Genomic DNA, 20,114 nt, shown 5'->3' with positions numbered 1-20,114 from the left:
TGGTGGTGGTGGTGTTGGGGGGAGGGCGGTTGCGGGTGGGGTGATGCCGCTTGGGGTTGGGGTTGGGGCTGGGGTTGAGGGGGGAGGGGGGTCTGGGGAGGAGGAGGAGAGGTTGGAGAGGGAGGCGTTGCGTGCTGAGGCGCTTTGTGAGGTTAGGCGGGTTATGGCGCTGCTGGAGGATACGCTGCTTGCGGACGGACGGGAGTGGGTTTTGGGTGGTGGTGGTGATGGTGGTGGTGATGGTAGTGGGGGTGCGAGGAAAGGGCCGACGCTGGCTGATATCGAGGCGGTCTGGGTGTTTCACTGGATGATTGGCATCCCTGGTGCGCTGTTCGACGCCGGGTATGTGAGCGCCGAGCGGTTTCCGCGGGTGTATGCGTGGGTGGCACGGTTTCAGGCGGCGGTCGGGGCGGCGAAGGCCGGGGTGGTGGTGAAGAGCGTGAGTGGGGAGGAGGCGGCGGCGGTGTTGAAGGGGCAGAGGGAAGGGGTGGGATATTTTGAGGCGGAGGGGGAGGTAGACGCCGCGGACCCGATCGTCAAGGTGTACGGACTGGAGAAAGGGAGCAGGGTCGAGGTGTGGCCGACGGACTCCGGGGCTGGGCATCGGGATCAGGGCTGTCTGGTGAGCCTCGACGCCGAGGAAATAGTCTGGGAGACGGACGCCGGGGTGCGGGTGCACGCGCCCCGGCATGGGTTCCGGGTGCGGTTGGCGAGACCGGCAGAAGAAGCTGAGGCCTGATAGACCAAGTTGTCTATTGTCTCTTATACTTGTATGTGTACATCCATACATACATACAAATCCACTGCACCTGTGGTTGGGCCTGGTTAATCTGTGTATGTATTCCTACTGTCATGTTTCCTATAAAGAAGGGCCGTTGAGGCAGGCAAGAATGAAAGATATTCTCATGTCTGATGTGTGTTCTTGTGCGTTTGATGGGGCTTATACGCCAGCTCATGAAGTAGGATTTGGGCTAGAAGATGGTTCAGATACATCCCACTGAAGGTTTGAGCGAGGTGCGGCCATGTTTAATAATATGCTTTTTTTCAAACACTTTTTTTTATTTTTTTTTTGCTCTCTCTCTCTCTCTCTTTTTTCTTTTTCTTTTCTTTTCTTTCCCTCGCCAGACAAGAGGTTACTTGCTCCCACGATGAGGTAACGCAACCCACAAGTACAGCACTACGCAGTACCAGTTCAACTTACCGCGATGTAGTGCGACCGACCGAAGCTCCTCTCCCTGTACGCTTCCGCCGAGGTGTGTATGCACGTACCTGGTATGTAGTGTAGTTCAAGCAAGAGCTGACTGTGCATTACGTCGGCGGCTCTGTTTCGGGGAACACGGGTGTCGGGATTGGCCTTGGATCGGGCAGATCTCACATGTTTATTTGAACCGTGGATATCCACCCGTCTTCCGAAGCAGAAATGTTTTCTTTTTTTATCCACGGAACTTGGTGGGAACCGACAATTCGTGTCTCGGGTACATGTACAATTACATAGTGTACATAGTGCACACCGCACCAAAACGCGGGGGAAAAGGATCTGCTGTTAAGGCTTGAATCGTTAGTGTCTGTTTATACATACATCAGCCCAATAATGTACCTTAGTTTGGCGTCTGTGTGTTCTGCATCGGGCATTTCCCAGGTTCGACAGAAAAACATGCATGGTTTGGGAGCCGGTGCAGGACTGCAGTGGTGCCTGTGTGTTCGCCCAGCCCCGTTTGAGTGGTTCGGGGAACCGGTCAGAGTTCCACTTTCTGCTCCCCACACGGAAACGGTAACTCACCAATGGTGGTTGACGCCATTCTTCCGAAAGTGGTTGGCTTCGAGCTTTGCAAAGCACGCCAAGGCCTTCCAGTCGTCTTCGCAGAATGAGAAAATCGAGAAATCCTTCCTTTCTCTTCCCCCCTTATGCCTCCTTTTTCTCCCACTGCCTTTTTCCTACATAGTGCAGACCGTAACTTCCAACACGTTCGAATGGAAGCTGGGGTTTCAACCTGGACACGCTCCACCAATTCCTGTTCTTGACACCTGCAAAGGGGGGAGGGGGGAAGGTGCCGCATCCGGTGGAGATTGTGCTTCTGCACCACGAGCCAAGTGGCGCCTCGTGTGCGTCCGGCACGGCCAATTTTCATGCATCATCCAAGTGCGTCATACATAGGGTTGGGAGAGAGGCGCGAAACACAACAGGGTGCTGGGCGGTGTTCGACAAACTAGGTTGCTCGGAATCCCACCAAGGGTGCATCTCCTCCTGATGTTATTGAAGTAACAGAGACTTGACAGAGGCTTATTTGACGCGAATACTTCATATAGTGTACATCCCTCTTCTGGCTGGTGGAGGTCGGAGGGTTGCCCCCACAGTACGAAAAACCGTTAGGTTACATGGCGCTTGAGACAACATTCCACCACCACCATGTTTCCAATTACGTCATCGCTGCTGGTAATCATTAGAGAACCTGGTGCCGCCCGGCACGCTTCTTTCATCTCAGCTCCAGGAAGGGCAACAATTGCAGAGATCCGGCCTCAGGGCTGGCTGCAATGGCGATCACAAGAACTTCTACATTGCGGGAACGGCAGCGGTTTGTTGTTTCTTCCCGTCCCTGCGTCTTTCCGATCACTCCCAGAGAAGCCGGAGAGCGCGTGTGGCAGTCTGAAAGCGTCGCTAGCAAGGATAATGGCAGCGGGGAACAGACTGCGCTCGTGGTGGGTTGCCAGATTGCACAGTGTAGTGTCTGACGCAATTCTTCCTTCTCACAGGCTGGCAGGCTGGCAAGAGTAGCGGGGCAGGCGCGGCTTGCGCGCCCTGATTCGATCGCCAAAATCCATTCGCCACAGGCGTCCCGCACCCTTGACTGTGTTCTTCCTCTTCACCTCCCTGAGGTTCGGCGGCTCTATTTTCCCTCAGCGGCGAGGCGACGGGTTGTCCAGGTCTTCTTTCCTTTGTTCTATTATGTAGACGTGTTGGGTGATCGATTCCGAGGTTTGGAGGTGACGGGAAAGACCAACGTGAACACTTTCGTTCAGCCGAGCTGCCCAGAACGCCCCAAGGACCAGACAGCGAAAAGTCTAGAACAGAATTCCTGAGGGGAAAACGTCCGGGGGCTGCTGATAAATCCCGGAGCCGGATAACAGCCCCGGCCTGGTCGTCTTGATGGCGATGGGACCATCTAAGGCCGAAGGATTGTTGACCTACTTTGGGCTGCAATCCGGATGCGGGACCAGGACATTTTTACATAGTTGTTGTTGGCTTCCAGGGCCGGATTTCCACACCGACGGTATGCATGCAGGCATGCTATGGTTCCGGTGAGTGTTTCGATCGAGGGGGCTCGTTGAGATCACATTATGTTGTTGTTGAAGACATGCAGGGGCGTCCCGACCGTGTCTCCTTTTCGCGTGCAGCCGTGGGGGAGGTTCGGAACAATCTCACACAGTGTGTATTACTGTAAGGACCCACAGGCCCTTTCTGCCTCGATGCGCGCAGCCAGACTGCTAGAGTCGATTTCGAGTCAGCGATGGATCGGGCCAGAACTTCGATGACATACCGCTGGGCAACAATATGGAAAGTTGCCTCGGCCGTGACACTTGCGTGGCCGCGCAGATGCAAGCGAGGCTGGACCTAGAGCTGCGAGTGCCGAGAGTGCAAGACACGGGCCAGGCGTGGTGAAAGGGAATAAGTTGATAGAGAGGGTTTGGGGAACGGCTTTGGTTAAGAAATAGATAGGCGTGTGTCTTTTTTTGTTCTTTGGCCTGGCTTCTAATGGTAACCATGTAATTACAGTGTACAGACACTGGCCACTCGAATCTTCCACCGCAATAAAAGCCAAGTGCAGTGAGCGCCCAGCTGCTGGTCGTTCTTGCCATCTGGCTGGACTCGATGCTTCCATAAATTGGCTGGGTCCTGCAGCGCGCTCGATTTCCTCACCATCGCTTTGGCTGGCACTGTGGACACACGGACTCTGGCCCCACAGAGCTACCCCAGTATTTTTTTATTTGACTTGCGCCATTCCTTTTCCCCAACGTCATACCTGACGTCGCTCCCATTCTCGGTCTCGTCTCTTTTCTCCCACACACCTTCAACCACACACATCACCACTGAATCACGCACAACCCACCCATCCCGCACAACCCACACAACCTGCACACGTTACCCGCGCGGAACATACCGCAAATCCAAAGCTACGTCAATTATTTACGAAACCGACACGAAAGTAAGTCCGCTCTCCCAGCTGCATATCAGCATGACGGCTCCCCTTGTTATTTATGGGCACCTTTCGTTGCGTGACCTCATCGTCATTCGCCATCCATTTTCCATTCCTTGTCCGTCGCACTAACACTGAGGCACCGCAAAGTTTCTGATTGACATCATGGGGCCACCCACTGGAGTGACTGGCCGAGGCGCATCTAAGTCGCCTCAACAATCCACCAAGCAACCGAAACGATCGTCGCCACCATGTGAGTGCATCCCCACGATTCCATAGTGCGGCGTCGCGCGTTGCTGTCGTCGCCATCGTCGACGTCGTCGCCGTCGTTGTCGGCGTCGTCCATCCATGTTGAACATTGTCGCTAACTCTCTTGTTTCTCTTCTAGTCACAGCCCCCACACGAGACGACACCCAGAAATCCGAAGAATCGACTAATACCGAAGTTTCCAAGCCACTGGCGCCGCCGCCACGGCCAAACCAACAACAGAATTCGAACAGCCCCGACTACTTCGGAAATGTGAATGCTGCATCGCTTAACCTAGAACCGAACCCGTTCGAGCAGTCCTTTGGCAGCGCACCGCCCGAGACTCCTGGCGGCACCAAGCTGCCGTCCGTAGCTGCTCTCACTTCACCATCATCCCTTCTTCCTGGCAATACGCCGTTCTCCTGGGGTGCTGGCTCCCTGAGGACTGGCCCATTGAGTCCTGCGATGCTTTCCGCTCCAACCAATGATTACTTTAGCGACACACATCACATCCGCGGCGGTTTCCCGACCCCGAACGAGTCATCGCTACGGAGCGGCCTGACCCCCGGGGGCAGTGGGTCTATGTTCCCCGCCCCTAGCCCTAATTCGCAGGTTATTTTCGCCCAGCTCGCGGGGGGCCCGAGTGCAACGCCGGGCACCATCGACTTCCACCGGACTGCCGTCAGTGCTGCCGCCGCGAAACGCGAGCAAGCCCAGGCGCAACAACAACAACTTCCTGTCGCCGCTCCGACGTCCCAGCCCCAGGAGACAAGGGACGGAGCCCAAGTTCCCAACAACGTGGGAGCCAATCCCCCAGCGGGTCCTTTCGACCCACATGACAACGATGCGGCAAGCGGCCTTTACATGCTCGCACAGGGGCGGAACACGGCTCAAGCGGCCGCTCTTCAGTACGCCGCGCCGCCAACCACGCAGGTGCAAATTCGCAGCGCCATCTCGGCCGCCCCGGCGGCACAGCTTGCGCACACGTCTCCCCAGATGAACGGTGCGCCTTCCGTTTCCGGGAGCTCCGCCCGTGGCGCCAGCGTAGCGAGCGCGAAATCCGACGAGAACGAGGTTGCGCGGCCAAATACCCGCGCCAGAGGAAAACGGAATCCAGGAGGCGCCGCCGCCGGCACGCGACGCAAGGCCGAGGACACGCAGGTCAAGACGCAGCGCGTAGCCAAGAAACAAAAGCCGAACGGCAGGCGTAAGTCGTCAAGCAGCCACGAACACGACCACGACATGGACCACTCGGAAGAGGATGATCATGACAAGAGTGATAAAGAAAACGGAGGAGATCCCAAATCGAAGGCGGATGACGAGAAACGGAAGAACTTCCTCGAGCGGAACAGGTACGTTTTACACCGAGATGTGAATGGATGGCCTGTGTGACAAAGGCCGATGCTAATATGCCCCGCAGGGTTGCTGCGCTCAAGTGCCGCCAACGGAAGAAGGCATGGCTCGCCAACCTTCAGGCCAAGGTGGAGGAATATGCTGTGGAGAACGAAGGCCTTAATCACGAAATCGGCTCTCTCCGTGAGGAAATAATCGGCCTGAAGACCCTACTCCTCGCACACAAGGACTGCCCCGTGTCGCAGCAGCAGGGCTTGTCGCAGCAGCAGGCCTTACACGGGACATTTATGCCCGCTCCCATTGAAGCCTTTAATAACCCTCCCATGAATGCCTACGGCATGGCACCTCCTCCCATGAACGGGCAGCCCGTCATGGCGGGCCAGGGCATCGACCGGCGGTTCTCATAGAGTGGGAACTGGCAGGCACCGCAGTACCACGGTCAACCGTTTGACCCGGCGGCGCCAGCCACACCTCCAAGGAATGCCCAACATGGCATGTTTTGATTTCTTGGCGGAAACGTCGACTCTACTTTCCTTTCTTGCACATTTATCATCTCTATATACACGGGAGGGGGGCTGGGATGTACAAGTAACAGGACCGGCAGATCCCTTGTCTTTGGCTTCTCAGGCGCGTTGGGGGTTGGTGAGGCGGTACTGTCGACAGGGACAACAGTACCCTTCCTCGCCAACCGTGTAGTACGACAACAAGAGGACATGCATTAAAAAGCGGCGTTTGGTGGGGCTCAGGTGGAATGATTTTGGGGGGTTTTGGGGGGGGGGATAAGGAGGAAAGGCGTTGGAAGGGTCTTAGTGAATGGGTTATTGATGGGGGGGAAAAAGGCTTGAGCGATCCCGTCTTTTACGAAGGATGAGGTCGCCAGACCCCCATCTCTTTCTGGCGTTATTGGCTTTTCTTTCCTTTTTCTTTTTTCCTTTTTTCCTTTTTTCCTTTTTTCCTTTGTCTTTTCTCTTTTTTCTTCTTTTTTTTTGGGTTTGGTTGCTTTGCTTGGTTGGCCCGAATGAGGGGGGAATGTTAACTGCTGGCGGCGGGCTGATTGTATGGGGGGCACCAAACCTCCTTGTCTTTCCGCTGTTGTTAGCGACGGGCTGATTGTATGGGTCGCCAACCCCCGTGTCTTTCTGCTGTTGCTGGCTCCTCGTATCCGCACGAGGTAGCGATTAGTTAATGGGCTACGATACCTAAAATATAGCGTTGCTACGCCTCATTTAGTGGTGTTGTGATTTGATGGCGTTGTGGTGGGGTGGACAAGAACACCTCGCGAGGTTCGACAACTATAGGTACATGAATAATGTATCGCCATCCACAGTAACGTAGGCCAGGACAAGATAAGCTCGAGTCAACAATATCTGGGCTGAGGTCATTGCAGGGATACATATGCCGAGGGGCTGACCGTTGCCGAACAGAGGATAATGCCCGATCCGGGAATCTCATGCGGTGTTATTCCCACTTCCATCAGTAACTGATTGTAGCTAGTTAATATTAACCCTCTTCTGTTTCCCCCCTCTACTCGAACAGATTGAGTAGGCACGTGTAGTAAAAAAACGACCACGGAGAATAATTGGAGTGGAGAGAGCAGTTGCGTCATGGCACTGCTGTAAATTGGAGATTGGAGCCTCTTCAAGATTAGGGTGGGATGAGATTGGGAGGTGGTCCGAGCGCCCCAGCAGCCACATTCTGCAACCGCGAATAAACAAACCGGAGCGCAACTTCCCGCCGTTCGCGATCCCGCCAGCCCACCTTACAGAGTTTCGAAGGCCTGCATCATTCTCGCCGCCAGCGAAAGAAAAGAAGAAGAGAAAAACAACAACATCTATTAGGCACACATTAAATCACGCACATTTTGTCACGGGGACTTCAAGTGGTGAAATAACGCGAAACAACTTGGTTCCCGAGCTCAGATTGACGCGTCGAGCATCCCCCCCCTGCTCGCTGCAAAGGAGGAGTTCTTGGTCACCCGAAAACACTCGAATTGAAAATTGCCGCGACGCGCCGTCGCCGTCATTCCGTCTCGCCTTCCACCACCCGTCGCAAAACCCGAGCACCGTCCCATTGACCCGTCCACGCGATACGAAACCTGCCGCCCCGAGCCCGACGACCGCATTCATGCGCCGACCGCCCCGCCGTCATCCATGACTACTCTCGTACGGACTCGCCAGCCGCTACAAGTCTTGAGCATGAGCAACCAGTCGGAGCGACGGCAAAGCAAACGCCTCGCCAGTACGTCGCTGCCCCTCTTGCCATCGCGCCCGCTGCCGAGTAGCCAGGAAACGGAGACGACAACGACGACGACAAGGACCAGGGGGAGGAAGCGGAAGGATGCTGCCGACCTGCCCTCCTCCTCCTCCGCCGCCCCAGGGGTTTATGACGAACAGGACGGGGATTTTCTATTCACGCGCGGGTCGAAACGGGCCAAAACAGCACCCGTGCCTGAGGAGGACGAACTAGGAGAGGAGCCTGCGCCGGCACCAGTACCGGTCAAAAAGAGCGTGGGGAGACCACCGAAAGGGGGTGTAAGGCGAAAAGCTTCATCACCGGCACCGGTTCCAACACCACAACCTGCGCCAACGAGGTCGAGGGCCGCAGCACCAGCCCCAACGACAAGGAGGGCGTCAAAGCGGAAATCGAGCCCAGATCCTGCGCCACCGCCAGAAGATGACTTGGTGGTACCCAAGTCCAAGACCCGGCGGAAATCGCGCGAGGCGACGGCTGGGAGGAAACCGCCGCCAAAAGCGGCCAGAGCTTCAAAAGTGAACGGGATCTCGCGGAGGATAGAACAGGAAGAAACTGAAGACTACGAAGACGAGCGGCCACGCCCCCCCGGACGGAAGGACGAGACCCCCAGCTCGGCCGGCCCGCAACCACAATCCCAGATGATCGCGCTCCCCTTCAGCGACACGCCCATCATCAACCGCAACAAGGAGTTTCGTAAGAAGGGCGGTGCGAGTGGTGGTCGGCGTAGTAGTCTGGGGATGCGCGGGCGGCGGGCCAGCTCGCTGATCGAGAACGGGCACAGCGCGCTGCCGCACCGCCAGGTCGACCCGGCCGAGTTTTACAAGTACATCTCGGCCGAAGGGCTGAGCGAGCCGCGGCGGATGAAGCAGTTACTGGTGTGGTGTGGAGAGAGGGCGCTAAGTGAGAAACCGCCACATGGGCGGCCAGGGTCGAGTGCTATCCTAGGAGGTAAGTAAACCGGGTATGCCCCTCATGTCTGGGGATAGATGCTAACTGCCTGGCTTAGCACGTGCGATACAAGACCAGCTCCTCAAAGACTTTGGTGCGCGGTCCGAGTTCTCCGACTGGTTTGCGCGTGAAGACGCCCCCAAACCACCCATCCCCGTCGTCCTGCAGCCCAACCCGCGAAATGTCGACTACGACGCCAAAATCGCCGACCTCGAGGCCAAAATCGAACGGTACTTCCCCCCTTCTCCCCCCCCACAACCCCACACATTAACTAACCTCCCCACCCCCAGACTCAAAGCCCAAAAATCCGCCTGGCAAGCCATCGCAACCCCCCTCCCCACCATCGGCCCGCTCTACCCCGACCCCGACCCGCGCAAGGCGCCCCTCCCCGACGCCACGCTCCTCGACCCCTCCGAAGCCGCCATCCTCGCCTCGCTCACCAGCCCGGAGACCGCCTTCGGGGCCTTCAAGCGGCAGGCGCGGTCGCGGCTGCAGAACGCGCAGTCCGCGCTCGAGTTCCGCGTCGACCGCCTCGCCGACGGCGTCCACAAGCTCGACATGCGCGTTGCGACGGCGGGCCGTGAGGCTGAGGTTGTGTTAGCGCTGAGTGCCGCGCGGTTGAGGGAGCGCGAGGAGAGGGAGAGGAGGGCGGTGGGGGTTGGTAGGGTGAGTGTGATGGAGGTGTTGAGGAGTTTGGGGCGGATTTTGCCGGAGGGGGGGTAGGCTAGGCTTGCTATCGTTCTCTTCCGGGTTTTATTCGCCTCTCCTGGAATGGGAAGGTTGGGATGATGAGATAATGATATTTTGGGGGTGTTCTGGCTGCTCTTTTTTGCTGCTGTGGCTCACTTTTCTTTCTTTCGCTTTTCACGGTGGTGGGGTGGCATAGCGGTGTTTGCTACGGCGTTTTGAACGGCGGGGAAGGGAGGGTGATGGGACCGAGCATCGTATTCCTGGACGGTCAACAGGGAGGGAAGGGCAAAGGGAAGAAGCTTGAGGGCAAGAGGGAGACGTGGTGGTAGGGCCGTCGGCCGTCGGCGTCGACATGAACCTGGTATACCCCGAGTAAGGAACCGAGAATGAACAGGAATCGTGTGTGTGTATCGTTCCTCGTTGATGTCTGTCTGTCCGTTTTGCCGTCCTTGCCCATTCATGCGGTTGCTATAGACAGCAATACTGTACACCGACTTACTCATACATACATACCAACCACGTCATGTCATGTCATATCCCCCCATACATCCCCTCCCACGCCTCTCTACGCATAAACCCCCAAATCTACCTACACCCATCTACATCTTATACTCCTCCAAAGCCGGCATGAACCCCATCCCCCCCTTCCCGGCCCCCCGCCGGCTCTCAACGTGCTCCCGCAGCAGCCGCAGCACCTCACTATCCCGCCACCGCGCCGGCACCGGCCGGTACACCGGCTTGAACGTCCCCACCGTCTGCGCCCACTCTCCCGGCCGGGGCGACTGCTGCACCGCTTCACTCGCATTCCCACTCGCACTCGCACTCGCACCAGCTTGCGCATCAACCCGGGCCCCGTTTTGAGCACCAGCAGTAGTAGTAGTTGTGGTGGGTGCTTCTTCCTCCGGCTGCTGCTGCTGTGTCGCCCAGTAGTAGATGTCCCAGTCGTTCTCGTCCAGGAAGCGGTCGTACTCGGCCAGCTGGGCGGGGGTCATGCGCGCGAGGCGGGCGGAGGCGAAGGTCGAGAGGAGGAGGTCGGATTCGAGCGTGCCGCGTTTGCGGGACTGGTCTACGATGGGGGTGGGGTTAGTTGGTTGGTTGGTTGGTTGGTTGGTTGGGGTGGTTTGTTGGAGGGGAGGGGGGAGGGGAGGGGGATGGATTATTTGGTTTGCTAAAGGTTATAGGTAGGGCACGTACAGAGAAGGCGGGCGCGCATGGTCTCGGGGTCTTCGCCTACGCGGCGCAGCGGCTCGACTCGGAAGGTGGCGCCTTGGAGCTCGCCGACCTCGAGGTCGCGGGCCGAGGGTTGTTGCGAGGAGGAAGAGTTGAAGCGCAGTAGGCGCATGGAGGGTGCTGTGAGAGAGGGCCGCGCGCGGCTGATGGCGCGGGTTACAGGGCGGAGGGTGGCCATTTTGTGTTGTGATGTGGTTCGTCTTTTCTACTTTGTTGCTCGCCCGGTAAGATTCGCTGAATTTAGAGGTTGAGGTTGAGTCGCGGATGCAGAATCGAACATGGATTTGTCAACGGCGCGCCGGCCGGGTACGCTTGGCTGGAGCTTGGCTGGGCCGAGGCCGAAAACTGTGGAGACCGAGTCCCCGGGTCTTGCCGTGTCGGTCCATCGACCCATTTCACCACGCTCGGTGGCGGATATATTCTCCGCTGAAGACATATCAACTAGAGACGTTTGCATTACCAAAATCAGATATCGGCTACCCGATCACGTCCTTGGAGCATTCCTGTAGACGCCCAAATACAGCCCGTTTTCCACCCACCAACACAACATATACAGTACATCATATCCCATGCTCGCCTGCGTAACAGTTCATGTAAAACTCCTGTCCCGTAAAGCCACAGTCTAGAACCAGCCGTCCCAGCCGTCCAAAGCCAGCCACTCATCAAATCAGATGCTTCGACCTGAAATACGCCCGCAGATACATGATCTGCCACGCCCAGAGGCCGATCAGGAGGAAGGTGGTGCCGAAGCCGAACCACTTGACGCGCGTGTTGGTGCTCTCGTTGGTGTCACGCAGCGTCTGCTCGCGCGACCGCAGGTACTCCATCTCGCTGACCACCTCGGCCACCATCTCCTCGATGCGCCGCAGCTCCGTCTCGACCGGCTTCAGCTTCTCCGTCGCCTGGATGGCCGACCAATCCTTGGCGTCGGCACCGATGTCGATGTCCAACTCGATATGGCGGTACGGGTGCTCGACGTAGCGGGCTGTCCGGCTGTGTTAGCACCAGCTTGTCTCTCAGGGGCAGCTCGGGGTCACCCACAGCCAGTCAGGATGTTCTCAAAGCACACGTCGAACGGGGCGTCGGCGTGCGAGGTAAAGACGGTGCGCTGCTCGCCAGCAATGTCCTTGGGCTTGCCGTACTCGTTGCCTGTCGAGTCCGAGATCTGGATGTCGGGTCCGTCAGCGTCCATCCATCCCGTATCTCTTGAAAGTCCCGGATCCCATCTTCCCAAATACTCACGTGCATGTTGAGCTGCATGCCGTCGCCCCTCCACCCATCGACAATGGCCGTCACGACGACGAGCATGTCCTTGGCCACAAAATTGCGGATGCATCGCCGCGAAGTCTTGTCGTGGCCGCTGCCCGCCTGGATATCCAATTTAAGCGCATTCGAGCCGACAGCCAGCAGCAACAGTACGCTGCAGACTTGCTGCAGCACCGATCGTAAACGGGCCATGGTCGCTGTGTCGCGTGTGAAGGCGGTTGTGTGATGGCAGAAGACACAGGAGACGCTGAAATGCAAGCTAACACCCAAGTTTCGGTAAAAGGGCCAGCTGTCGCTTGCCCCTGGAGCATGTGGGGCGTGTTTTTCGAGTCTACCAATTAACTTTAGCTAGGTAGGTAATGTCAGTGATTGGAGAGTCAAAGCTTCGAAGCCTTGCAGCCCCACTGATCGCGTCGCCAAACTTTCTCAGCCTCGCGAACTTGGCTTGGCCGTCTTTTGTTTCTAGCCACCATCGCAATCCAAGCAAGCTTCAACCTGCATCGACAACTCGAGTCTCAGTTCCACACATTTCCAACACAACCACCACATCTCGGCGCGCCGCGAATTCTCGCGACATCCCACCGCCAAGATGCCTAAATGTAAGCCATCCTCCCCCACGCAATTGTTTCCCCCCAAAAAGCACACCTCGCTAACCCCAAACCTCCCCAACCCCCCAGTCTTCTGCGACTACTGCGACGTCTACCTCACGCACGACTCGATGAGCGTGCGCAAGGCGCACAACAGCGGCCGCAACCACCTGCGCAACGTCGTCGACTACTACCAACGTACGTCCTCCACCAGCGCCACCAAAGGCACGCGGCGCACTCCCCACCGACCCCTACTAACCCTTTCCCCCCTCTTCTCAGAAATCGGCCACGAAAAAGCCCAATCCGTCATCGACTCCATCACGTCCTCCTACGCCGCCGAAGGCCAAGCCCACGCCAACCCCATGCTGCCGCATAACCAGCCCGGCGGTGGAGGCTTCGGGCTCGGGCCCGGCGCCGGGCCCATGGGGATGGGAATGGGAATGGGAGGCGGCGGACCGGGAGGAGGCGGACCACCAGGAGGAGGACCAGGAGGAGGCATAGGCATGCCGCCGCCGCTGCCGGGGATGCCGCCCATCCCGGGCATGATGCCGCCCTTCCCGGCCGGAATGCCGCCGCCGCCCTTTCCCATCCCGGGCATGCCTGGCCTGCCGCCGGGTATGCCGCCGCCGCCGTTTGGGGCTGGCGCGGGTGGGGCTCCCGGTGGTGCGGGTGGTGCGGGTGGTGGTGGAGCGCCAGCGTTTCCGTTCCCGCCGCCCTTTCCGCCGCCTGGTGGTCCCGGCGCGCCGGCCGGGTCGGGGGCGCCGCCATTTCCGATGCCTGGGGCTGGTGGTGCGCCGCCGCCGTTTCCACCTGTGGGGTTCCCGCCTCCGGGTGCGGGCGGTTTGCCGTTTCCGCCGCCTCCTGGTGCCGGTGGGGGGTTCCCTGCGTTTCCGCCGCCGCCGGGAGGGTTTCCGGGGGAGAAGCGGTGATTTGTTTTGGGGTGAGGAGGAGAGGTTTGGTGGTGTTGTTGGCTACGTAGGGGAGAAAGGTCCAGGCAAGCAGATGATAGAGGGGTGGGGAGTTAATGAGCGGAGTGTGCCTGGGTTGTTGTCATCATTGGTACTGTAACTTTTGCTGTTCTGATATTCGATGGGACGGGACACTGCGACGGCGTATAGGCGTTTTCCGCGGCAGGAGGGGCAGAAAAGGCAGGAAATTGTTAACACTACTGTAGAACAAAATGTAATGTTCTGTCCACTGCTGGCTTCAAGACACGTTTGTGCTCCCGCGCGCGACTACCACCCATATGAGCCGACAGACAGTAAGCCACACGCCCTTCCCACTCACACAAATGGCACGCTAATACAACACATATCAATGTTTGGATGGGAAACATCCCTCTCGATTGCATGGTATCATCATCAGCGAGAAATACAAGACCCGTTCTACTCAGTACACTTCCCCGTCATCAGAGGCCATACATAGGCCATGAGCCCTCGTCATAACCATCCCACCATTCCCAGTCATCTCTCATCTCATCTGACAGACAGAAAAGAGAGAAAAACAGACAGGTAATACCTCCTTTGAAACACGAAACCACGCGTCATAAGTCATGCCCGTCTCATATCCCGCCCGCTCTTAAAGGCCGTCATGTCCCAAGAAACGCCCCCGCCCAAATCGTCATCTTAGCAGGCTCCTGAGCCCGCAGACAGAAAACCTCACATGGCCCTGCATGATCTTTATAGACAGATGGAAAGGGATATAAAAAGAAAAGGGAAAACAAAGAAAAAACTCATCACATCATGAACCAACCCCCATCCCATAGCCGGAGGAAGAAAAAACCAACCACTCAACCGCTCTTCTCAAGAAGCGGGATGGCCAAGCATCTCTCTCTCTCCTCACCCAAGACAGACGAACCAGGGGAATTGCCCCCCTCACCCCACCTCACCTCCCATCGGGTCCCCCCCCTCCTCAACCCCCCAAATCACACATCCCTACCCCCCCTCTCCCTCAACAACCTCCTCTCCCTCTGCTGCGCCTCCACATACAGCGCATCGCGATCCCGCCACGAATTCCTCCGAATCACCTCCCCGACCCCATCGCGCACCTCCCTCGGCCCCGAGATCTTGCCCCGCAGTTCCTGCGTGCGCTTCTCCCGCCGCCGCTCGCTCAGCCGCCGCGGGAAGTTGATGCGGTCGCCCAGGGTAGGTCGGAACCCGGTGGTACCTCCAGTGGCATCCTCCCCACCGCCCCCACTGTTCTCGCGAGCCCCCTCCCTCTGGGAAGAGCTGCCGCGGCGGAGGGAGGTGCGCGCTTTTTGGCTGAGGGACCGCCACAGGCGCGTGTACCGCCGCTGGGTGGCGGGGGGGTAGTACGGTCGGCCGTTCGCAGCAGTAGCAGCTGTTGCTAGTGGTGGGGTGCCCCGGGTCAGGGATTCCATGCTGCGCCGGAACTTCATGACCCTCAGGTTGCCGCTGGGCGTGCGGCGGATGGTTCTGCGGTCGGGCGCGTCGTCCGCCGTGGCGGGGTAGGTTGTGTCGTAATAGCTGCCGTCGCCGTCGCCGCCTCGGTTGCCGTAGCTGCTGTCCCAGTCGTCGCGGTCGTCGCGCCGGGGGAGGATGGCGAAGGTGCGCTTGAGGCGCTCGCTCAGCCTGCGGCGGGGGGCGGGGAAGGAGGGGGAGAAGGGGGCGGGCCGGTTGTCGATGGGCGGGTAGCGGTAGATCCGGTCTTCGTCGTGGTCGTCGTCATGGTCGTCGTCGTAATCGTCGTCTTCGTCCGAGGAGGAGCAGCAGCCGCAGTCGCAGCGCTCGTCTTCGGCGTAGGCGGGCCGCCAGTGCGGGTGTAGTTTGGTCTCGTCTTGCGGGCCCGAGTCACCCGTCGAGCGGCGTTTGAGGCGGGGTCGTTCGTCCCGACGTCTGATGTTTCGAGAGAGGGAAAATGTCCGGGTAAGGAGGCCAACGGGGCGAGCCGGGGAAGGGCCGTAGTCGCTCGTTGTTCGGCGGGTCAAGGCTCGTTTGAGCAGGGACAGGCTGCGCTTCGGCTTCTCTGCCGTCATTTCGTAGTAGTTGCCGAGTTGCGTCTGCTTCTCAACTGTCGGTGTTAGGCCCGATGGCGTGGCCGGGATGAAATTGATGGCTGGAGGTTGAGGCGGCGCCCGTGGGTTCCTTAGCGGCGAGTCGATATCGTCCACGGAGAACTGCTGCGGCGGCGTAACAGGGACACCACCGTTCACATCGGTCATCTTAACGACCGGGATATCGAGGCCAGGACCCTTGTACTGCTCCAGAGAGGAGGTCTCCGATGGCTTGGCGGAATGGTCAACGAGCACGACGGATTTGCTCTGGTGCGGGTAGATATTGACGGCCATGGCCTCGGAAACCTCGGCCTGAGAGGTTGCGGCTGTGTCGGCCGAAGCGACGGAAAGCGGCGTGTTTTGCACAGACAGCCTCGTCCCATAGAAGGGGTCTTCATCCCGGTCGGCACCGCTCTCTCGCTGTGTGCCGTGCGAGTCCCGGAGCGTCTGAACGGAGCTCCCGCCCGACCTGCTCTGCTTCTCCCGCGGAGTCCGCCCAACCGGCACGGTAGGTTCCCTGCTCTCACTTTTACCGTTCGTAGACGGTACATCCGCCCCTCTCCCGTTCCGTAGCGTATCGCTGCTTGTCGGCGGAGGCTGATTCTGCAGTTTGTCAAGTTCCCGACTCGCGTTCTGCAGCGCGTGGTGCGCTTGCTGCGCCTGGAAGACGTTATGAGTCTTCAAGCTCTCTGCTGTTAGCGAGCCCGTTCTTGACACGTTTCGACTGGTGGGCGCCGAGAGCGAAGAGGACCGAGTAGGGATGACCGGGGGGAAATCCATAGTCCGTTCATCCCCTGCTTGAGATCCATCCGACTCAGAAAGCGCCCTGCTTCGACGATAAGACCTTTCAAAAACAGGGACATGTTCCCTGCTCTTGGATGGCTGCGAGGTGGGAACAGAGCTGAGGCTGCGAGATCTCCGGCTGCTCGTTGACCGCAGGGAGGGCGATTTGCTGTTGTTGGATTTGACCGAGGAGCGACGCTCAGGAATCACAACGACTGGCACGCCGCCGTTGTTCCACACCGAACGACGGGCTTTCCGGCTGGAAATGGAGTTGTTGGTGGCCGTCGAGGCGTAACTCTCGCGGACGGCTTCGGCTGCCTTGGGGGCTGCCGATTCCTGACGTTGACGTCGGCCATCGGCGGCTGGAGAGACGGATGTCGGCGCAGAACTGGCCGGGGATACTTCGGAGCCCGAGTCCCGTAAGGCGCTCTGCTTCCTCACGTGTCGCAGCGTCTTCCGTCGCTGAGGCGCCGTTTCTACGAGCCTAGCCTCCACCACGGTTGACGCATTCGATTTCGTCGATAGGATCGAGGAGCGCTTGATATCGACGCTGGCAGAAGACTCGGAATCCACAGGAGCAGCCCGAGTCGGGTATCGATCTGAAGCAACTCTGCGCGAAGTGTAGACGATCGGGCTTTCTTCTAGAGACATGGAACGAATCGCGCGGGTGGCGTTAGTTGGTGTCACTGCTCTGTCGTCAACGACTTCTTGTTTTGGAGTCTCCCTTGGGCGACTCGGCCGCCGTCTCCTGATGGTCACATTCCTCATAAGATCCGAGTCCCACTCCTTCGTGGTCTCGGTGGACCCTTCCTCCCCGCCTGCCCACTCGCCATCAAACTTGTTAAATTCGGGCATAATCCTCGGTGTCGAGTCAGCCATGGGATCCGGCTCGAGGCTTAAACCCAAACCGACAGGCTGGGAGACGCTCCTGGTCTCCCTGCTAACTTGCCGAACGGTGCTCTGTGAGGTCTTCGCCGAAGCTAATCCCGGACGCATTGTCGACCTCCCATCGTCGTCATCGGACGAGGACGGGTTCTCCCTCGCGGTTGTGAACGACTCGGCCCGTGAACCTGTCGTGACTTTCGACGAGTTGCGCCCGGTTATCGGGGGCCGCTGCTGAGTTTGACTCGTGGCAGGGCCTGGAGGCGTCCGATCGGGGGTCAAATTTGGGGTGGGCAGGTTTTGTTGGTTAGTGGGAGTCGCTGGGGGACGCGACTCGGCATCATCAGCGCTACTCAAAGAATCGCCAGCGAGTTTGGGAGTCGAGGGGTCCGCAGGGTGGCTGGCCGAGGAAGTCCGGGAGTGCGCAGGCGGTGTGGGTGGTGGCTCCGGACCTCTCCCTGACCGGCTCGCGCGTAGTCGGAGGCTGGGGCTCAGGGTTGGTGACGCGCCGTTTTGGGACAGAGACGCCTCGCTCCCCTGCCCGTATCTCCACGAACCCGAACGCTGCAATTCATCCTTCCGGGGATGCGGCAGAACCTTGTGTTTCTTGAACATGCGCGGATGGCCCTCGAGGCGATCCGAGTCCAAGCCTAGAGCAAAGTTTGCATGGGATGTGCCCATGTTGGGGAGAGAAACCCGGAAGTCACTGCCCACGGTCATGGTGACGGATCGACGGGGGCGGGCCCGGGGTATCGTCCTCGCTGTTTTTGCGCTCTTCTAGAGTGGGGAACGAAGAAGCGGCAGGATTGCGCGCATATTGCTGGCAGCGATAGATTGGTCGTTAGCAGCAAGGGGCTCGCTCGGTGCGGCGACGAGAAGCAGAGGCTCGTCGATTGTGCCAAGGTACGATGGTTGGAAACACCCCGCCGAGTTGGGGGCGCGCAGGGGGGCAGCCGAAGGACACGGACTCGTTGGCGCTGGACCACGTTCGAAGTAGAATCGCGGGAGACCTGAGACATCGACAAGTGGCAAGTAAACGTTGAGTGGTTTGTTGGCCAAGCAGGCCAGGTCGTGCTGCCGTCTGAACAGAGCTGACACAAGCAGGTAAGTGGCAGGGACCCTCGGGTGTCGTGTCCGATCTGGCGCGGGACGAACCCTCTTTGCCTCTCGAGTGGCTCCAGCTACCAGGTGCTGCGGCTAATCATCAATCATGCCCTCGCCAGGCAGGAACCAAATCACTGGCTGAACGCTGAACAAGGTAAAAGGTACACAGCGAGTGGCTGTCCCTCTAGATACCGTGATTCCGAAACATGGTCGATGGGGGTGGGCGGCTCTTGGGTGCAGTCGCGGGGCATCTGATCAGAGATGAGAGGTCCCGAGGTCAAGGGTTGCAACGTGCTGCAGCGATGGCGCACGCCTGGAACAATGCAATGGTTCTCGATCATACAAAGTCGAGGGCGCAGAGGAAGGACGCAGCCCACTTGGCGCAGCACCTGCACGCAACCAATGGAACGTTGTGAGTGCCCAGACATCATCCTCCATCCCATCCCATGGGCAAAAAAAGCCGAGCTCCAAGTGTAGATGCCGACGACAAGAATGCCATTCAAAAGCCCAAAATCTACTCTTATTTGACTCGGTTTCTTTTTTGTTAATTTCTGTTACTCTGTTTTCTTTTGCTTCTTTTTTTTTCTTCGTTTTTTCGACTTCTTTCTCTTTTCTTGATTTCCTAGCCCCGTTTGAGTTCGACTTTTTTTGGCCGCAGGTGCCAGATTCACGCACCGCGAGATCCCCCCACCAGCGGACAGTCGCAATTGGCTCGGCCCTGACGCGCTGTAAAATAGGCAGGCTGGGAAGGAGCTTCCGGTCGCCCACCTTGGAACTACCTCCTATCGTTCGCCGCTTCTGTTCCCTCCAGGCCCATCGCATCGTCCCACTCAGATTTTTCATCAAGGGCAGGAGGTTGGTGTTGCGAAATCTTGCCAACCTTCCAGAACGAGTCCGGACTTGCCAGGATACCCGTTTTTATTCATCCTTGACTCATTGTTGCAATCAATTACTTTACCGTGTCTTCATGCGAGACTCGGGCTCGGCGCCCTTCGCTGTCCACTCGTGGTGCATCTTGACCGTGCACAACAGCCAGCTGTCGGCGCCGACTGCGAGTGCAGAGCTACGATACGGACAAGGCCTAAGGGCGCAAAGACAAGCATCGGTCGAGATTATGGCCCCTTGGCTCGGGGGCTTGCTGCGGGCTGCCACCGAATCAACTTACAGGAAGGACGGATCTAAGTTGCCTCCTTGCCTCGACACCTGCAGAACCCAAAAAGCAGCTCGAACGAATCACCAGCCACATCCTCGGCCTTGGTGACCGATTTCGCTAGCCAAACAAGGTCATGCCCTTTTCAAGCGAGGTCTTCCTCTCGGTCGCTCCGGACGCCGGCCGGAAATCGGTCCCTGCTGTACCTTAAACCGACACGTGCAGTGTCCCACAAGCGTCCTCTTCCCCTCTCGTCCTTCCCTTGCCTCCTCACTTCTGCAGAATTTACCTCTCCAGGGGTTCTCCCAGCCCTGTCCCGATATCTCCATCTGCTTCTTTGACCTCTGTCTCAGAGCCACGTGTTCGGGCGTTAAGTCCCGCTGTCAGCCCAAGCCCGGCCCCCGGCCCGGAGACCA

At 58.4% G+C, this 20,114-nt stretch overlaps 11 protein-coding genes across 11 annotated transcripts; 6 read left to right on the top strand and 5 right to left on the bottom strand.

Annotated features, from left to right (window-relative positions):
- Positions 1 to 99: 99 nt before the first annotated feature.
- On the top strand, positions 100 to 906 carry F5144DRAFT_554313 (uncharacterized protein). The gene has a single exon (XM_066787843.1). It carries the CDS (start codon positions 164 to 166, stop codon positions 737 to 739), a length of 576 nt encoding a protein of 191 aa, XP_066648127.1. The 5' UTR covers positions 100 to 163; the 3' UTR covers positions 740 to 906.
- Positions 907 to 1,371: 465 nt separating this feature from the next.
- On the top strand, positions 1,372 to 2,281 carry F5144DRAFT_23855 (uncharacterized protein). Its single transcript, XM_066783333.1, has one exon. The coding sequence runs from the start codon at positions 1,592 to 1,594 to the stop codon at positions 2,153 to 2,155; it is 564 nt and encodes a 187-aa protein (XP_066648126.1). The 5' UTR covers positions 1,372 to 1,591; the 3' UTR covers positions 2,156 to 2,281.
- Positions 2,282 to 3,177, top strand: F5144DRAFT_23848 (uncharacterized protein). The gene is made up of 2 exons (XM_066783332.1): positions 2,282 to 2,697; positions 2,760 to 3,177. Exons 1-2 carry the CDS (start codon positions 2,408 to 2,410, stop codon positions 3,076 to 3,078), a joined length of 609 nt encoding a protein of 202 aa, XP_066648125.1. The 5' UTR covers positions 2,282 to 2,407; the 3' UTR covers positions 3,079 to 3,177.
- Positions 3,178 to 3,864: 687 nt separating this feature from the next.
- F5144DRAFT_554306 (Aft1 HRA domain-containing protein) lies at positions 3,865 to 6,546 on the top strand. The gene is made up of 4 exons (XM_066787842.1): positions 3,865 to 4,202; positions 4,344 to 4,446; positions 4,582 to 5,791; positions 5,860 to 6,546. Exons 2-4 carry the CDS (start codon positions 4,359 to 4,361, stop codon positions 6,197 to 6,199), a joined length of 1,638 nt encoding a protein of 545 aa, XP_066648124.1. The 5' UTR covers positions 3,865 to 4,202; positions 4,344 to 4,358; the 3' UTR covers positions 6,200 to 6,546.
- Positions 6,547 to 7,018: 472 nt separating this feature from the next.
- F5144DRAFT_554304 (uncharacterized protein) lies at positions 7,019 to 7,446 on the bottom strand. The gene has a single exon (XM_066787841.1). It carries the CDS (start codon positions 7,396 to 7,398, stop codon positions 7,171 to 7,173), a length of 228 nt encoding a protein of 75 aa, XP_066648123.1. The 5' UTR covers positions 7,399 to 7,446; the 3' UTR covers positions 7,019 to 7,170.
- Positions 7,447 to 7,942: 496 nt separating this feature from the next.
- F5144DRAFT_597343 (Mis12-Mtw1 protein family-domain-containing protein) lies at positions 7,943 to 9,716 on the top strand (the record flags this gene model as incomplete). The annotated part of the gene is made up of 3 exons (XM_066790869.1): positions 7,943 to 8,993; positions 9,052 to 9,223; positions 9,284 to 9,716. The coding sequence occupies 3 exons, from the start codon at positions 7,943 to 7,945 to the stop codon at positions 9,714 to 9,716; spliced, it is 1,656 nt and encodes a 551-aa protein (XP_066648122.1).
- Positions 9,717 to 10,159: 443 nt separating this feature from the next.
- F5144DRAFT_23654 (Flavinator of succinate dehydrogenase-domain-containing protein) lies at positions 10,160 to 11,284 on the bottom strand. Its single transcript, XM_066783306.1, has 2 exons — positions 10,878 to 11,284; positions 10,160 to 10,749 (listed from the first exon to the last, which is right to left on the bottom strand). Exons 1-2 carry the CDS (start codon positions 11,089 to 11,091, stop codon positions 10,283 to 10,285), a joined length of 681 nt encoding a protein of 226 aa, XP_066648121.1. The 5' UTR covers positions 11,092 to 11,284; the 3' UTR covers positions 10,160 to 10,282.
- A 62-nt stretch (positions 11,285 to 11,346) lies between these two features.
- Positions 11,347 to 12,622, bottom strand: F5144DRAFT_554299 (emp24/gp25L/p24 family/GOLD-domain-containing protein). The gene is made up of 3 exons (XM_066787840.1): positions 12,156 to 12,622; positions 11,955 to 12,078; positions 11,347 to 11,898 (listed from the first exon to the last, which is right to left on the bottom strand). The coding sequence occupies exons 1-3, from the start codon at positions 12,369 to 12,371 to the stop codon at positions 11,576 to 11,578; spliced, it is 663 nt and encodes a 220-aa protein (XP_066648120.1). The 5' UTR covers positions 12,372 to 12,622; the 3' UTR covers positions 11,347 to 11,575.
- Positions 12,623 to 12,768: 146 nt separating this feature from the next.
- Positions 12,769 to 13,104, top strand: F5144DRAFT_479372 (U1 zinc finger-domain-containing protein; the record flags this gene model as incomplete). Its single annotated transcript, XM_066785161.1, has 2 exons — positions 12,769 to 12,964; positions 13,046 to 13,104. Coding segments are annotated over 2 exons (255 nt in total), but the record flags the coding sequence as incomplete, so codon positions are not given.
- A 1,577-nt stretch (positions 13,105 to 14,681) lies between these two features.
- F5144DRAFT_23576 (uncharacterized protein) lies at positions 14,682 to 18,484 on the bottom strand. The gene has a single exon (XM_066783299.1). The coding sequence runs from the start codon at positions 18,162 to 18,164 to the stop codon at positions 14,691 to 14,693; it is 3,474 nt and encodes a 1,157-aa protein (XP_066648118.1). The 5' UTR covers positions 18,165 to 18,484; the 3' UTR covers positions 14,682 to 14,690.
- On the bottom strand, positions 18,485 to 19,612 carry F5144DRAFT_23577 (uncharacterized protein). The gene has a single exon (XM_066783300.1). The coding sequence runs from the start codon at positions 19,389 to 19,391 to the stop codon at positions 18,804 to 18,806; it is 588 nt and encodes a 195-aa protein (XP_066648117.1). The 5' UTR covers positions 19,392 to 19,612; the 3' UTR covers positions 18,485 to 18,803.
- Between the last annotated feature and the right edge of the window lie 502 nt (positions 19,613 to 20,114).

The sequence above is a fragment of the Chaetomium tenue genome (assembly GCF_020726465.1).
Source record: "Chaetomium tenue strain MPI-SDFR-AT-0079 chromosome Unknown F5144scaffold_1, whole genome shotgun sequence".
Classification (NCBI taxonomy): domain Eukaryota; kingdom Fungi; phylum Ascomycota; class Sordariomycetes; order Sordariales; family Chaetomiaceae; genus Chaetomium; species Chaetomium tenue.
This window is presented reverse-complemented; position numbering and strand designations above follow the sequence as displayed.

What these genes read in the sequence shown, in the direction of transcription:
- F5144DRAFT_554313 (XM_066787843.1), top strand. Translation starts at nt 164, where the DNA reads ATGGCGCTGCTGGAGGATACGCTGCTTGCGGACGGACGGGAGTGGGTT.
- F5144DRAFT_23855 (XM_066783333.1), top strand. Translation starts at nt 1,592, where the DNA reads ATGTACCTTAGTTTGGCGTCTGTGTGTTCTGCATCGGGCATTTCCCAG.
- F5144DRAFT_23848 (XM_066783332.1), top strand. Translation starts at nt 2,408, where the DNA reads ATGTTTCCAATTACGTCATCGCTGCTGGTAATCATTAGAGAACCTGGT. An exon ending in GGGAACAGACTGCGCTCGTG is followed by an intron (nt 2,698 to 2,759) that starts GTGGGTTGCCAG and finishes ACAGGCTGGCAG; the next exon opens with GCTGGCAAGAGTAGCGGGGC.
- F5144DRAFT_554306 (XM_066787842.1), top strand. Translation starts at nt 4,359, where the DNA reads ATGGGGCCACCCACTGGAGTGACTGGCCGAGGCGCATCTAAGTCGCCT. An exon ending in GAAACGATCGTCGCCACCAT is followed by an intron (nt 4,447 to 4,581) that starts GTGAGTGCATCC and finishes TTTCTCTTCTAG; the next exon opens with TCACAGCCCCCACACGAGAC. An exon ending in AACTTCCTCGAGCGGAACAG is followed by an intron (nt 5,792 to 5,859) that starts GTACGTTTTACA and finishes TATGCCCCGCAG; the next exon opens with GGTTGCTGCGCTCAAGTGCC.
- F5144DRAFT_554304 (XM_066787841.1), bottom strand. Translation starts at nt 7,398, where the DNA reads ATGACGCAACTGCTCTCTCCACTCCAATTATTCTCCGTGGTCGTTTTT.
- F5144DRAFT_23654 (XM_066783306.1), bottom strand. Translation starts at nt 11,091, where the DNA reads ATGGCCACCCTCCGCCCTGTAACCCGCGCCATCAGCCGCGCGCGGCCC. An exon ending in CATGCGCGCCCGCCTTCTCT is followed by an intron (nt 10,750 to 10,877) that starts GTACGTGCCCTA and finishes CCCCCATCGTAG; the next exon opens with ACCAGTCCCGCAAACGCGGC.
- F5144DRAFT_554299 (XM_066787840.1), bottom strand. Translation starts at nt 12,371, where the DNA reads ATGGCCCGTTTACGATCGGTGCTGCAGCAAGTCTGCAGCGTACTGTTG. An exon ending in GCATGCAGCTCAACATGCAC is followed by an intron (nt 12,079 to 12,155) that starts GTGAGTATTTGG and finishes CCCGACATCCAG; the next exon opens with ATCTCGGACTCGACAGGCAA. An exon ending in TGAGAACATCCTGACTGGCT is followed by an intron (nt 11,899 to 11,954) that starts GTGGGTGACCCC and finishes ACAGCCGGACAG; the next exon opens with CCCGCTACGTCGAGCACCCG.
- F5144DRAFT_23576 (XM_066783299.1), bottom strand. Translation starts at nt 18,164, where the DNA reads ATGACCGTGGGCAGTGACTTCCGGGTTTCTCTCCCCAACATGGGCACA.
- F5144DRAFT_23577 (XM_066783300.1), bottom strand. Translation starts at nt 19,391, where the DNA reads ATGAAAAATCTGAGTGGGACGATGCGATGGGCCTGGAGGGAACAGAAG.